The sequence below is a fragment of the Manduca sexta genome, chromosome 17 (assembly GCF_014839805.1).
Source record: "Manduca sexta isolate Smith_Timp_Sample1 chromosome 17, JHU_Msex_v1.0, whole genome shotgun sequence".
Taxonomy (NCBI): Eukaryota; Metazoa; Arthropoda; class Insecta; order Lepidoptera; family Sphingidae; genus Manduca; species Manduca sexta.
The window spans coordinates 4,289,882-4,305,583 of NC_051131.1; the positions used below are offsets into that span (position 1 = coordinate 4,289,882).

The 15,702-nt window shown below is 36.9% G+C and overlaps 3 protein-coding genes across 3 annotated transcripts in view; all 3 read right to left on the bottom strand.

The window, feature by feature from the left end:
- Positions 1 to 326: 326 nt before the first annotated feature.
- LOC115442352 (adenosine receptor A3) overlaps positions 327 to 15,702 on the bottom strand; it is a 71,323-nt gene continuing 55,947 nt past the window's right edge. The window contains exons 2-3 of the mRNA XM_030167361.2: positions 2,181 to 2,392; positions 327 to 1,353 (exon numbers count right to left, since the gene is read on the bottom strand). Coding sequence (XP_030023221.1) covers positions 658 to 1,353; positions 2,181 to 2,392 — 908 coding nt within the window. The 3' untranslated portion in view covers positions 327 to 657. The remainder of the gene's footprint in view (positions 1,354 to 2,180; positions 2,393 to 15,702) is intronic.
- LOC115442351 lies at positions 7,473 to 10,143 on the bottom strand. Its single transcript, XM_037439634.1, has one exon. The coding sequence runs from the start codon at positions 9,869 to 9,871 to the stop codon at positions 8,453 to 8,455; it is 1,419 nt and encodes a 472-aa protein (XP_037295531.1). The 5' UTR covers positions 9,872 to 10,143; the 3' UTR covers positions 7,473 to 8,452.
- Positions 11,701 to 14,796, bottom strand: LOC115442349 (hornerin). The gene has a single exon (XM_030167359.2). The coding sequence runs from the start codon at positions 14,664 to 14,666 to the stop codon at positions 12,366 to 12,368; it is 2,301 nt and encodes a 766-aa protein (XP_030023219.2). The 5' UTR covers positions 14,667 to 14,796; the 3' UTR covers positions 11,701 to 12,365.

Consider the following 15,702-nt stretch of genomic DNA (forward strand, 5'->3'; position numbering starts at 1 on the left):
ATAAAAAACCGCGATAGAATCCGAAAAATAGTTTAATTTCAAATAAATAGAATAAAAATATATATTTTTAGCCTTCAAAATTGGTAACCAGTATTTACTTAGGCAAAGTTAATTTATATTTTGATTTTTGAAAGCGGTATATATAGTTTTTTTGTAATAAGTTTATTTTATTGATGTATTCCGGAATAAAAGTTTCATGTACTACGAACTAGTATTGTCGGTATTGTATTTTATCCCGGAAAAATACCCCATCGGACTCGTTATCTCGGGAAAGGTCTTCATGCGGGAGCAGCACCTGGCAATATTACAAGAATAAAACATAGCCATATTATTTGCACGTTTATTTGTATTTTAAAGCAACAATTGACCAATTGTTCGACACAAAACAACATTCTACACATGTATTAAATACTCTCTCAGGAAACTTGTCCGTTCATCACTTGCCTTTAACCATAATAATCTCATTATAAATCGGTAACATCTATAATAAATATTATAATTTAATACTAAATTACATAAATAGTCGTGGTATTAATTCCTATCAGGAACGGACGTTACATCTATTTTAAATTAGTCAAACGAATAGTCCTCTAAGGAATGTTATCTAATTAAAGCTTAGGACACACTGTAAGCCGAGAACCCTCGGCTAGGCTCATGTCAGCTCTCGCCGCTGGCGCTGCGCACTCTCCTGATCAGTTCCTCTACTTTCTTGTAAGGACTTTGGCATCGCTCCACGCCTGAGTCTATGAGGTAGGGACCAGCCTCATTCTCCCTCGCCTCAGGAGTTTGGCACCCGCTGGAACTGTTGACTATATTCAAGAACGGTTCCACGTCAGGCGCTACTGGCGTGGTTGCTGCTACAACCGTGTTCTCCTCTGTTAAACTCTCCGCTTCCCTCTGTCGTAGCCAAACTGGCGAGTTTACGTACACTTTCGGCCGTTCCCTCAAAGCATTACATCTTTCTAAAGCCGGTCTTCTGATGGGAGCTGGAGGTCTATACGCTGCTGGCATGGGAACACCTCTGCCTATTAACGAGCACAACAATCCTTTCAAGGCTGCTCTAAAGTCTTTTAAGTGGTAAGCGTACAGTAATGGATTGATAGCCGAATTTAAATGTGAGAAAATGATGCAGAAGTAAGTGAGTGGATTAGGGATATCTAGTTCAGGCATAAATGCCTTGATGGCGTTGATGGTGTAGAGCGGCATCCAGCATAAAATGAAGAAGAAGACTATGATGGCGAGGTTCTGCGTCGCTTTGACCTCCCGTTTCTGAGCAGCTCCTAGCACGCGCAGCATGGTACCGCCGCCCGTCAGCCGTCCACGACTGCCTCCAACTGTCATCACTTCGCTTAACTGTAATAGATGAACATAATATATGAATATGGCAATATTCAAGCCCTATCCAGGTTAAATTAAGGCATATTGGGACGAACCGGATTGATTTAATTTTAGTAGTATCGTATTTTCATGATTATATGAAGAAAATTTTTGTATATTAGGTATCTGGACTGTAGGTACGTGGATGGATTCTAACGTGATAGATAAAAAAAATCTTTGTTATGTAAGAAAACAGATTATTAGATATCTAGCTAGTAGGTACTTACGTCAATAGTAAAATGATATCTAGTTTATATGAATTGACCAATAATAACTTAACTTAGTTTTATGAAATTATTAACAAATATAATAATGTGATATGGAGAATTATAATAGCAGTCTGATGTAAAAAATAAAATAAAAATAAATAAATAATACCTGCATATGCGTAAGTAGCATTGGATCAGAACCATTGCTAGATTATTGTTATAATAATTAAAAACTTTCTTGGGGATTAAAATTATCCGCAATCATTATTCTTGTATAATATATTTACTATTAGCCCGAGCTGGTTACTTCGGTTTGTACCTTGTCTTTTGTATAAATTTTATCCCTAATTTAAAAAGTTCCATAGTTATATAAGTAATTTTAATAGTTGTTTAGAAATAATAATTATTCTTATTCTTTGTTTTGACGTATCATAAGTGCAACTTTGTTCGCCTACGTGATAAATAAAGTATTTTATTTAGTGTCAAGTGTAATCCAAGCAATACTTTATAATAAAGCGAAATTCCCGTAGGTTTCGCCTACTAAAAAGGAAACAGTGTCAATTGAAGGCAATTGAGTAAGCCGATATCATTTACCTGTTTCACAACGACACGGTAAATGTGAGCATAGAACGCAGCCAGCAACACGCTCGGGGTCACGATGGTGGCAAAATACAAGAACAAGAGGTAGTTGTAGTCCATGACTTCGACGAAGTAGCAGCCGCGAGTGGAGTCCACGTTGGCGTACCATCCGAAGAGAGGGAGAAGGCCCACGCCAGCCCCGGCCACCCAGCACACCGATATTATCACTGGAATATAAGAAAGGCTATGTTACAACAGAAATTGCACATGTTACATTCGCTGAGAAATTCACACGTTTACAAACATAGACCACAAAACCTGTTTTTAAGTCAACTAAAAATATAAAGCCGCTATATTAAAAGTAATCATAATATCATTAAATTATAATTAGCGCATGAGTAACCTAATGTTACGAGGGAGTGTAAGATGTTTTTGATCAAAATAAAAATTTTATCGATCATCATTCTGCATCGTTTAAAATTTTCAAAACACATCATATTAATATCATAGGAAATAACAATACGACATAGAAACTTATTGCATTCAGCCAGACATGATATGGTCGTTGTGGTTGCAATACCGCGGAAGAGCAGTTTGTAAATACCGCGTTGGGGCGTACTCCTAAATAATTTTTGAATGAATAGCAACCATGTAAGTTCGTTTTTATAGTGTATTGTGCTTCAGTAATATTTTTATGCTTGAATACAATAATTAAGTTTAATTCTTTAGGATTTTTAAGATTGTAAGTAATAATAACCTGTAATACGTGCAGTATTAATATTACATTATAATTGTTACGTATATCATTTACGCGGTGTTGCATTTTACTAAATTTTATACAAAAAATAAGAAAATATTTTATAAACCATATTATGAAAATATACGTTCTTCACGAAACCAGCAACAAGAAATAGATTCTGTTCCTTTGTCAGGGGAATTAGAGCAAAATCCTTTTATTTCTCTTTTGGTTTCTCGGAAGGCAAATAGAAGACAAGGTGATGAAAAATAGTAGAAAGCGTAAAGGGAATCCTAATAACTGGAAAAGAAAGATAAATAAGCTGCAAAGGATGATAGCCAAGGAATACGTTGGATTTAAAAAGATGGTATTTAATTTGTTCAAAATGGTCCTAAACCCGGAAGAATAACTGGTCCAATATGTATGAAAAGATGTTTCAGTGATATGCAATCTTGTATAAGATACCTACAACTAGAAAAACTAAGAACTCAAATTCGAGACGCAGTGACACCAAAGTTTACTATTTAAATGTAAATGATAAAAGAAATAGTTTTAAGCAAACATTTGGCATAAAAGAATGGACAGTGCGATATGAGCTAGGCGAGAAGACTACTAGTAGCAAGGAATCTGAACCAAGTGCTATAGTAACCACAAAAACAAAAAAGAATCAGTCAGAAAATATTTGACGGCGCCGCCGAAACTACCATCTCATTGCTGTAGACAATCTAATTCAAAGTTATATTTAGAACCCATCATACAGACAAAATCACAAGTACCATCTATATCTAGAATACTCAGATTCACAAAATTAACCTGTAGCCTCTAGGGAGATATTTGATAGTGTTTTCTTCGAAAAGAACATCGGCCTATTTCAACCAAAGAAAGACGCATGATGATGATCAGTGCTGAGCTCACAAAGCAGGTATATTGCCAGATGAGCAATATATCAAACATATTGAGCTAAACGACTTAACTAGAACTGAAAAGCCCTTGACAAAGAAGCAGCACAAAAAGGTACAGGATATGCATTAACAGCAGATCTTCAGGCAGTCAGATTATGTTCTTCACTAAGCGCTAGTGCACTTTATTGTAAGACAAAACTTGCCGTTCATAATTTTACAATTTACAATCTGGAAACCTATGAAGTAACGTGTCACTGGTTCGACGAGATAGCATACAACTTAAAAGCTACTACATGCGCATCATTTCTTGTAGATTATTTAAGTACGTATAAATTACTGTAAAATGATCCCAAGGATGTAGCACATTGTTCATAAATGGCTGCACAGCTCAATATAACAATAGTATTATGTCGAATGTGTTGTTGTGTTTAGCCATGGTCAAAATCATAGTATAAAAATACTTGAAAAAAGGCCACACTCAGATGGAAGTCGATTCAGTGCACTCGATGACCGAAAGAAAATAAAAAAATCAAGCAATATTTCTACCCTCACAATACGCAACAATCACGAAAGAGGCAAAAAAAAGTACCGAGTAACCTTACCAGGACTCCTGATCATACAGTTTTCAAAAACTTTGCTCATAAAGATGATCTCACTTTTGAATGAAGTATGATCACCTACAGCAGCTGAAGAGTGTCATACCCAAAAACTATATTTACACTTTGTATACATGGCATATTGGCGGACTTAATGCTATGGGCATTCTCTCCCAGTCAACCTTGGGCGGTGTAGAGGATGGAGGCAGGTGCATAATAAAAGAGAAAAACAAAAACACATAAAAATAAAAAAAAAAAACGTATGACATAATTATGAAATGTACCGAGTAAGTAAGTTTTATCATAATTTACCTTACAAATAATGTTCCTAATAACCGAGATCTTAAATGATGTGATTATTATTCGTTGTAGTAGAGAATTTAAGAGCTAACACACACTATTTTTTTATTGTTGATTTAATATAAATACTTCTACGTTTGAATAAGAAGTATGAACAGAAGCACGAATAAAAGCATCTGGTGTTGATTGCCACAAAGTCTAAAATGCTGTGATATTAGAAGATCGAAGAGACTGTTTAGTATTTTATTCTTAATTATTCTACGTAATAAGGTATTTTAGTGTAAGAGAAAAAAGCCAAAAATACATAAATAAGATAGTTCAATCAAAAAGCATTCGGAAAAGAGTAGTTTCAGTTCATAAAATTATAAAATATATTTTTAAATTCCGTTCAAAGTTTTAACTTTTTTATCTGTTTTACAAATATGCGAAACGAGTGCCGCCATGACATGACGTCATTAAGTCAGTAAACTACTTGAAGTGTCAATCAATGCCACCGGATCTTGGACCTAGGCACATAGGCAAAGGATGGGAACACCGTAGGTTTTTAGTCAGTAAAAGTCTGACACGCCCTCCCGCCCATCCCAAGGCGGGAGATAGTCAACTGACGATTTACCTACGTAAAAAAAAATTTCAATACGCGTTCACTATTTCTAATTTATCGAAATAGACAAATTTATTTATTATCATTAATTTGAGACACTTTTCAAAAAGGTGTGTAATACCCTATTGTTTCATAGTAATTCAACATACATTTAAATACGCAACGACGATATGCATACAGATGCGATATAATGCAAAATAGCACCTTGATGGATTTCCACTAGCAATAAAGATAAGGAAAACCACTCAAGGTAAATATATTCTGAACTTTTAATGTATGATCTATAAAGCAAAAAACTAGTATATCATCATCATCATCATCAGCCACATAAAGTATCACATCACTGCTGAACATAGACTAATGAGAATAATAATGTAAGGTGCGTTCGGGTAAAATCGGATACGGGGTAAGATCGTATAACGAAAAAATACCACGAATCTATGGTTATTTTTTAGTTTAAGCTATGTAGGCGACTACGCTCTCTTTTTGCCCTACCCTATATACCACAGTTGATGCTACGACCAAGAACGGGTGCGCTATGTGCATTGAAACAAAAAAGGTGGATTTCGCTCTTCTTAACATTTTTGAGACTTCTGTTTGATTTGAACGCTTCTAATGCTAGTTATCATACTAGCATTAGAAGCGTTATTAGAACGAAGTCCGAACTTACCCCGCGAAGGTCCGATCTTTTCTAAGGGTTTTAAATTTCTATACAGATATTATCATCTATTTTAAAGCTTACACAGAGAGAATTGGAAGATGATTAAATTATCACATAAAGTAGCATTAATAATAACCAGTTTCATGTATAAAATGTTGGTATCGCTTAAATATTTTATGAGAAAAAAAAATATTTTCGAGACTCCTCGCAACACACCGAAAAACCGTCCGAAATTAGCCGAACGCACTCTAATCGCTTTATTTATTATTGTGTTTAATTACTGGTAGTAGGTCTCTCATATGTAAGAGTCCGCCTGGGTAGGTACCACCGCAATGTCTATTTCTACCGCCAAGCAGCAGCGTTTTGAAGGACATTGTAGCCAGTGTAACTACTGGACATAATAAGACTTAACCCCTCATGTCTCAGGATGGCGAGCGTAGTGAAATACTTGATACAAGGTGTTGGATGGTGTTTCAACTGTTTATGGGTGGTCCTATAGCTTACTATCAAGCGAACATTAACGACTTAACATCTCATATCTCAGGATGGTGAGCGCAAAAGAATACCTACCAAAAAATATTTTCTAATTCAAGGTGTTGGTGTTTCTACTGTTTATGGGCGGTCGTATCACTTTCCACCAGGCGAATGGCAAGCTCGTCTCTCTCAAAAAAAAAAAAAGCTTTCGAATTGCTTTGAACTGCACACTGTACAAGCATCATCATAATAACAGCTGTTGCTACAAGGCGACGAGTGGCTCGAAACAGTTTACAGTTAGATAGTTTAGATTGAATACCGGCCTGGAGATTAGGGACGTATTCCACCACAGTATCTACCTCTAGTAAAAGGCAAATGACAGGGCCCCTATGGATGGGTCATCATCGACGACATAGTTGGTGGTTGGCCTCATGCTGCCGTTGACTCTGAGTGCTTATCAGTGCGCGGAAGCTTCATAACAATTTCGTAAGACCAAGACAGAGAGACATGGAAGTGTCATAATTCTTCCGGTTTTAATATATTTTTAAAGCTAAAAATATTTTCCTTTTTCAATCATGTCTTTTTATACAAATATTATAAATATTTTTTAAAAATAAGTAAGTACTTGTTTTTATTATTATTATTATCAAAAAAAAATTAACAATTAGTATAAACTAGATTTGCCTAAAATTTGCATAAACTAGATTAAGTTTTGTGTACATCTACATTATCCGTCGTCCGCAATTGTTAATAAATATAACAAATTTATTAATATAGAATTTAGTAATGACTAAATCAAGTACAGCTTACAATAAAAGTAACTGCATAAGAATACATTTCATATATAACTCAAGAAATATATATTTTTTAGATCTACATTGGCTGACGTCCATAGGTAGCTGTTTATAATTCCAATAAATTATTGTAAAGTACTAAGTGCAAGTAGGCACTGGGATGCCTAGTCGTGGAACGTTAAACAGGATCATTAAATAGTTCAATAAGTAACATACATATTTAGTTTTGAATATATAAATATATATTTTTTATCTTTTCTTACTGTCTGTGACAGATGACATTGACATTGATGACATACAGATTCATACATGAAAGTCTTAAAAATTATGGATAAGTATCATATGATTTTTTTCTTGAAGTTACGTAGTTAACGTAACTACCCTTACGGCCCCATCTTAAAAATCCATCCTGTATATGTAAGGTAAGTAATATTTTGAATTTTTTCCTTTCCAAAATAAAGTATGGTTAACTCCCCCCAAACCCCCTTTTACTGCATTTTATTTAAACCGTAACATTCCTGAGGGAGGGAAGACTTGACTCAAATCTCAGTTTTTCATGTTTTGTTATTGAAAAAACAAATAGTTTGCAAAGTTATGCGTTATCGTTTTAATGAATCGTGACCAGGAAAATCAGGCATACTATCTATTACTAATAAAGAATTACACAAATGTGTTAATTTATTACATGTATATAAATCTTTTATAATATGGTTATCATAAGCTGCACTTGATTTATTTATATTTAACACAGATGGAAATATTTTGTTTACCATGAACTCTTTATCTTTTATATTTAAAATAACATTGACAATTAGGAGTTTAAACTAAAAAACTGCAAACTCTTGGAAAAAAAATTATTAAAAATTATATCAAGTCTTATATTATATAAATACTAATAAGTACATCTGACTCAACTGCTAATGAACATGGCGGATCCACGTGGAGGATGGTTGTTTATCTAAGGGACTCAAGTTCCCCACGAAAATCATGTAGGTTCACTCCTGATACATCTCAATGAAACTTGATTTTATGCTACTTTCTTCCTTTAAGGGAGTACAGCATTTTCCAATTCTATTTTTTATTATGACAATATTTTTAATTCAAGAATTTGCAAAATCAAAATCCTGGATTCACCACTAGCTAATACCAACAGTAAACACATTATACACACAATTCAAGACTGAGCTTAAAAGACGTCAAAACTATAAGTTAGGCTATGTACTTCAATACAATAAACTTAATGCGACTGCAGTTGCCAACATCATAAATGCTGGTGCATTTTGACCAGCTGCACTCTTTGTTATTGACTTCTCTGCATAAGTCTGTAGGAGACCACAAGGTATGGATTTTTTCATTCGAGATACAGGTGTGGTTCTCATTACAAAACATTGCATGCCAGGCGTTACAACTACTGGCTTTCCTTTCACATCCAAGGCATTTGTTACAGTCGTGTTTGTTGTAGTGGTTGTAACAGTTACTGATGATGATATAATATTGTTAGAACTAGCTTCTGGGGCAGTTACATTTGCAGTTGGATTTACAACAGTAGCATTAAAAGGCACCAATGTAACATTAGGCAACTTCATGTAAATAGGATTACCAATTGCAGGGGTTTGTGTTGTTGCAGCTGATTTAGGCACACCATTTGTCATGTTAACTGTGGTTATATTTGTGACTGTTGTTGTGATGATGCTTGTATTAGTCGCGTTATTCTGTGCTTTTGCCTCCTCTTGCAATATAAAACTAGATATCAATTGACAATTTATTTTGGTCTCTTCGTAATCATTGCCTTTTTTGATGCCAAACATGCATACCTCACCAAGTTGCGGTTGATAGTGTCCAGAGCTGCCTCTGTGGCTACCACCGCGGCTGGTCGCGTACGCACGACGTCCGAGATTAAACAGAGCGAGACCAGTTAATAATGTACCGTATTTGCTTCCTGAGTCCCTGATTTGATACACGTAGGTCGGCGGCGTGCCTCGGTACACAGGGTAGGTCCTAGGAGCTCCACCCCCGACTGGAGTGTATCTAATCTGTTGCGGTGGACTGTAGTGATAATTGTTATAATTATTTGTGGTATGAGTACCGCCTGAAGAATGCTTATTTGCCGACCCATGACCGTTGCCAGATGATCCACCAGATACCGGATATCCATCATTTGTACCAGGTGAAAGGTGGGAGTGACTGCCTCCCGATTTTGGATAGCTATGACTGACCCCGCCTGAGAGACCACCCGATATCGGATAGCTATGACTGCCCCCGCCTGAAAGACCACCCGATATCGTATAGCTATGACTGCCCCCGCCTGAGAGACCACCCGATGTCGGATTGCTATGACTGCCCCCGCCTGAGAGACCACCCGATCTCGCATTGCTATGACTGCCCCCGCCTGAGAGACCACCCGATCTCGGATTGCTATGACTGCCCCCGCCTGAGAGACCACCCGATCTCGGATTGCTTTGACTGCCCCCGCCTGAGAGACCACCCGATCTCGGATTGCTATGACTGCCCCCGCCTGAGAGACCACCCGATCTCGGATAGCTATGACTGCCTCCAAAACTTCTCTTACCATTAACTGATTTCACATCAAGAATAGAAAGTAAAACTAACGCACAAAGCACTACATGCCAACGGAACAACATTGTATATACAAAAATTATAATCCACAGACCACAGCACAACCACTGACTGCACTCTTGCGCACTCAACTGAGTGAGTGAAATCAGCAATCAATCTCGACTAGCCCTCGTCGCTCAGTGACGCGTTTGTAAGTGTTACCGTATATATACCTACCGGTATACCTACTAATCACTTCACAGAGCAGTGAGTACATAGTAGGGCAAGCAATTACCGGAATATTTCGATAATCGATAAAAAAAATATCGTTTTTATTTTCCGATAAAAACCGGTAATTATCGGTTTTTCAAATAAAATAATAAACTTGTTTTTTTTTTCGCTTTCTATAGCTAAACCTGTAATTTATGTTATATACTGCTCAAAGCAAGGGGACGAATAATACTTTAAAGTAGAATTAAACTTTTTTTAAGGTTTTAATTATAACTGAGTGACCAATAAAACCGATAAATTATCAATTATCGGATCGCATGCCCTAGTACTTAGTCATCGAGGCGATCGAAATAGTAAGAAAGAAACGTAACTAGCTACAGGCTTACAAGAAAGCTGGCATGATACCTACCTTACATCAGTGATCTTACCCATAGATACAGTGTACTGCACACCATACAGTGCTATCTTTTCATTTAGTATGTATTATTTAGTGTACTTAGACAGTATTTTTACGTAGATATTTTTCCTTCATTTTTGATCATCGAAAGAGGTTATAAAAGAGAAATATAATATTACTCTTTTTATAACAGTTTGTGGTACTGCTATAGATTACCTACCAGTAAAGTAATGTACATATATGATCTATATTATGATGCCTTCGTCTTCATTAAATAGTTTTTTTTATGATGCGGACTCTGGTTGGTTTCTACTAATAGCAGCTTAATAGTAAAAAAATCTACTTTACCTTACCCGACAGGCATATTGCATTGTTTAAATTCTGTTAAAGTTATTTGTTTTGCGCAAATTTTGCCTTATAGAAGTTTACTAGCCTTTACCCGCAGCTCCGCCTGCGTGATAAAGTTTTTCGGGCTAAAGTTTTCCGTTCTTCCCAGGGCCTCCAACTATCTCCATACCAAATTTCATCTAAATCCTTTGGGTAGTTTTTGAGTTTAACGCGTTCAGGCAGACAGACAGATGCAGCGGGGGCTTTGTTTTATAATATATTTTTGTAGATCTTTTTAAGAGAAACAATTCCGTCTTACATCATTTTTGCATAACTGTAACTGTTTACACAGCGCACGCAACAGAAGCTTTCAAAAGGAATGAATTTACCCAGTTTTTGCCACATTCTTCTTTACTGCTACGCTCCTATTGGTCATAGCATGATGTTATACACCTAATAGCCTTCCCCGGTAAATTAGTTATCCAACACTAAAATATTTTTTAAATTCAAACGTATAGTTCCTGAGATTAACGCGTTCAAATAACAAATTCCTTAGCTTTATATAAAAGTATAGATTCCGGGACAAAAATCCGGCTATATATTTTCCCGGGATAGAAAGTAGCCTATGTCCTTGCCAGGGTCCCAAACTATCACCATATCAAATTTTATCGAAATCCGTTGGACATTTTTGAGTTTATCGCGTTCAATCAGGCAGACAGACATGGCTGGGGTCTTTGTTTTATAATATATTATTTATTTATATATTTTTAAAGGAACAATTCTGGCATACATAATTATTGCATAACTTAAACCGTTTACGCAGCACACGCAATGGAAGTTCACAAAACATACATTTTCCCCGTTTTTGTAATTTCGTGATGATATCTAAGCCGTGTCCTCTCGATTGATCGATCACAAAAGTGATTTAATATCTTAATCATAGTATAATTAATAGACCCATTAGTTATTATACATTCAATTTTATCACTTCACAATTAGTAACAAAAATACAATCGTTTAGCATTAAGTAATATAATGTATACTACAAAATACAATAAATATAACATTTATGCCATAAATAACTCTTTGAATAAGTCAAATTAATAACCATCTGCGACGTACCGAAATGTTATATTATCCGTACTCATGGTAGATTTAGAATAACTTATTCTAAGTACTTAGGTATAAGTACTAAGATACATTGTCATAATAAACAAATTAGCATAAATTACAAAATTAATTACGTTCTTATTAACTTATTTCTACACTGACTTGTGGTTCACTGTTTACCAAACACAATTATTATTGTCGAAGTAGGTATAATAAATCAGTCCATACTCGTAAGATAAGCTTCATAAAAACAAAATGATGTTATCATTTTTGTGACCTATTACATACTGAACTCTTATTACATATCTTACTATGTTTTATTTATATTGGCAGTATGAAGTGGCTTTAAACATGAAAATAAACCAAATAAATGCTATCAATATCACGCAGCACCGACTGCTCCAGCCGTCGAATCTTGAAAAAACTTACAATACATATAATTTTTACACAGGCCTACACAGGCCTTCAACCCCAGTTATTACTAACATATTTAAAAAATAGTGTTATAATAATATTTAAACAGCGATAAACATTGACATCCACCATGGCGGACTGGCCAACCATTTTTTCAACTTATCTCGAGGAGGCAGTATCTTATCACTCTCTTTCTTAGGTTCCGGCATTTTTGCATATGACATAAGAACTTCACAGTCTACGTTATTCGTCAATAGGTAATCTTTGGTACGAATTTCTATTACACAAGAACGTATCTTTGTGGAATTTACTTTCGATCCTCTTTCTTCAAGGGGATCAACTGCCTTAGAGGTAGAACTACACACAGTTATGTTAACTGTAGTGGTGTTATATTTGGTTGTTATGTTGCTCGATGTGTTTTGTGTTCCATTGACACTAATATTCGGTTTCAAGGTGACAGTAGGAATGACTGTTGTATTTCCTATCGATGAGTTTACATTTGGTTTTTCTGATGAACTTAATATTGGCTTCTGTGTTGTATTTAACACTGAATCATTAGTTGTAGGCACACTTGTCGCTTCTGTTGTAGGTGATGTATTATTTGCAGTCACTGTTAGGTTGACTGGAGCTATCGTCGAATTTATTGACAAACTTTCTGTACTATTCGCTGTTAAATTACTAGCTCTAGTCGCGTTTATCGTTAACACAGTGGAATTCAGGTTTCCTGTAGCGTTTCTTGGTGTTTCGGTAGTGGGACTGGATAAAGAACTATTAAGAGGCACTTTAATCACAGTTGTGTTTGTCGTGCACACAGTTGTATTGACAATATCGGTTTTGCGACTTCCTTCGGTGAAGGTCGATACAATCTCGCAAGGTACTTTTAACGATGTCGCTTGACCGTTTTCTTTAATCTTTAAAGAACAAACAGCTTCTTCACTTTGCCCGTTCTGTGGTATGGATGAAGAATCCGTGCCTGAGTTGTGGGAGTAATACCTCCTCCTGTAGTAATCGTCGTGATAATAATACTCATTATGGTGATTGTGTGATCGACCCAAATTGTACAAAGCTAAACCACTTAGAACATCACTATAACGACTATCTGAATGACGATATTCGTTAACATACACGTATTGAGGAGAACTATAATACATAGGTACGTAGCTGGGCCCGTGATTGTACGAATGATGCGTATAAGTCGGGTGATAATGTGTCTCATAGGATGGCTTCTGATTTACATTTGACCAAGATGAAGATGGAGTATGTGGTCTTGACGTCCCAGATCCAGATATTCCTGTAGCGGACGAAGGGTACGAGTGAGTGCCAGACGAAGAAGGTTTTCGGGAGTAGGTACCCCAAATACCCGACGAAGATGTTGGATAGTTGTGGCTATTTATATTTGCCTGAGAAACCCCCCATGTTGATGGTGGATTCAAGTTTCCAGTTCCAGATAAACCTGTGGAAGAGGAAGGATAACTTGGTTTGCTTCCTAATCCTGATAATCCAGAATTTGAAGATGGATAGCTGCTTGAACTGGATCCGTGACCAAAGGAACTTGAAAATGATGGATAACTTGATCCAGATCCTGAAAGTCCTGAGCTTGATGAAGGATAGCTGCTTGAACTAGATCCGCGACCAAAGGAACTTGAAGATGATGGGTAACTTGTACCAGATCCTGAGAGTCCTGAGCTAGAAGAAGGGTAGCTGCTTGAACTGGATCCGCGACCAAAGGAACTTGAAGATGATGGGTAACTTGTACCAGATCCTGAGAGTCCTGAGCTAGAAGAAGGGTAGCTGCTTGAACTGGATCCGCGACCAAAGGAACTTGAAGATGACGGGTAACTTGTTCCAGATCCTGAGAGTCCTGAGCTAGAAGAAGGGTAGCTGCTTGAACTAGATCCGCGACCAAAGGAACTTGAATATGATGGATAACTTGATCCAGATCCTGAAAGCCCTGAGCTTGATGAAGGATAACTGCTTGAACTGGATCCGCGACCGAAGGAACTTGATGATGAAGAATGACTGGATCCAAATCCTGATAGTCCTGAGCTTGATGATGGATAGCTGCTTGAACTGGATCCGCGACCGAAAGAACTTGATCCAAATCCTGAGAGGCCAGATGAAGAGGAGGGGTAACTATGAGAGCTAATTCCTGATCCAGATGATGAGGAACGGTGGGAGCCAAAACTGGACCAACTGGACGATGACGATGGGTAACTATGCGAACTTGAGCTTGAACGGTGACTTCCCCATGACGATCCGTGGCTGCTCGATCCCCAACCTCTAGAAGATGAACTTCTCCCGGAACTTCGACTGCTGCTACTACCGCCTCTACGGCATTCTATATCAATCACGCACGCACTCACAATAATTAAGAGGCACAACAGCAGAGATCTGTTGGCCATTTTGTATGACGTTAACACACGAAAGCGCAAACTCGTTTGATCCTATGCGCCTTAATTCATTTTATTTATACCGACGTGTCTGCGCGTGTAATGCGTCATCACACGATCACGCACAAGCTGGGAATAACGTGTAGCGGTCTCGCTCTGCCCAATGTCCAGCGCGACGGGTCTGAGATAAGTTGAGGCTAGAGGTGAGGAAAATATGAAGTTTGTTTAATTAATTATAATTGGAATTACGATTACAGCAGCCGTTATCAGTATTTTGTAGTTGTTCAGAATCGGGCACAATATGTTTTCCATGTCAGTAAATAATTAAATCAATGGCCTGTCTATAAATGTCAGTATTCAGCATGCATTTCTATTATTATGATAGTACGAGTGATAATAGGGTCATCAGAACGTCTTGCGGTGTAATTTTTGTCTGAAGTCGAGACTCGAAAGGTCCCTTGAGAGTGAGTGCTTACGTTATTTACCCCCTCTGCCTAATATTTTGTGGAAAAGCGGAAGGCGTTATATTTATTAGTCTACCACGTAATGATTAAACCTCATGATTTTGACATTGAGTTTTAAGTAGTCACAATAATAAATGGCCATTTTGTCCACTTGAAATATAATAACACATAGTGATTTAGATGCGCCGCGCTGTGGCTGACTTTGTCTTTAGGACAATGAAACCGGTTTGACTGATCCCCGGAGTTTGTAAAAACTGCTGACGCTGGCACAGCTTTCTAGCTTTAGTGATCAGCAGAGTTATTGACTGAAGCCTAAAAATAACTGCTTTGCAGCCTAAAATTACCTACAATACATTATAGTCTATTGTCAAACATAACGATAGAGCGCTCAAAAAGTTTTATTATTATTTTGTTCTATGCAACTAAATAATGACCAGACACGTCGCTCGTCGCTCGCTGATAAAAAGAGTATATTAAAGTAATACCAATATCGTATAATAATATCAGCCCTGTATTATATACTGTCCCACTGTTGGGCACGGGCCTCCTCTACTACTGAGAGGGATTAGGCCTTAGTCCACCAC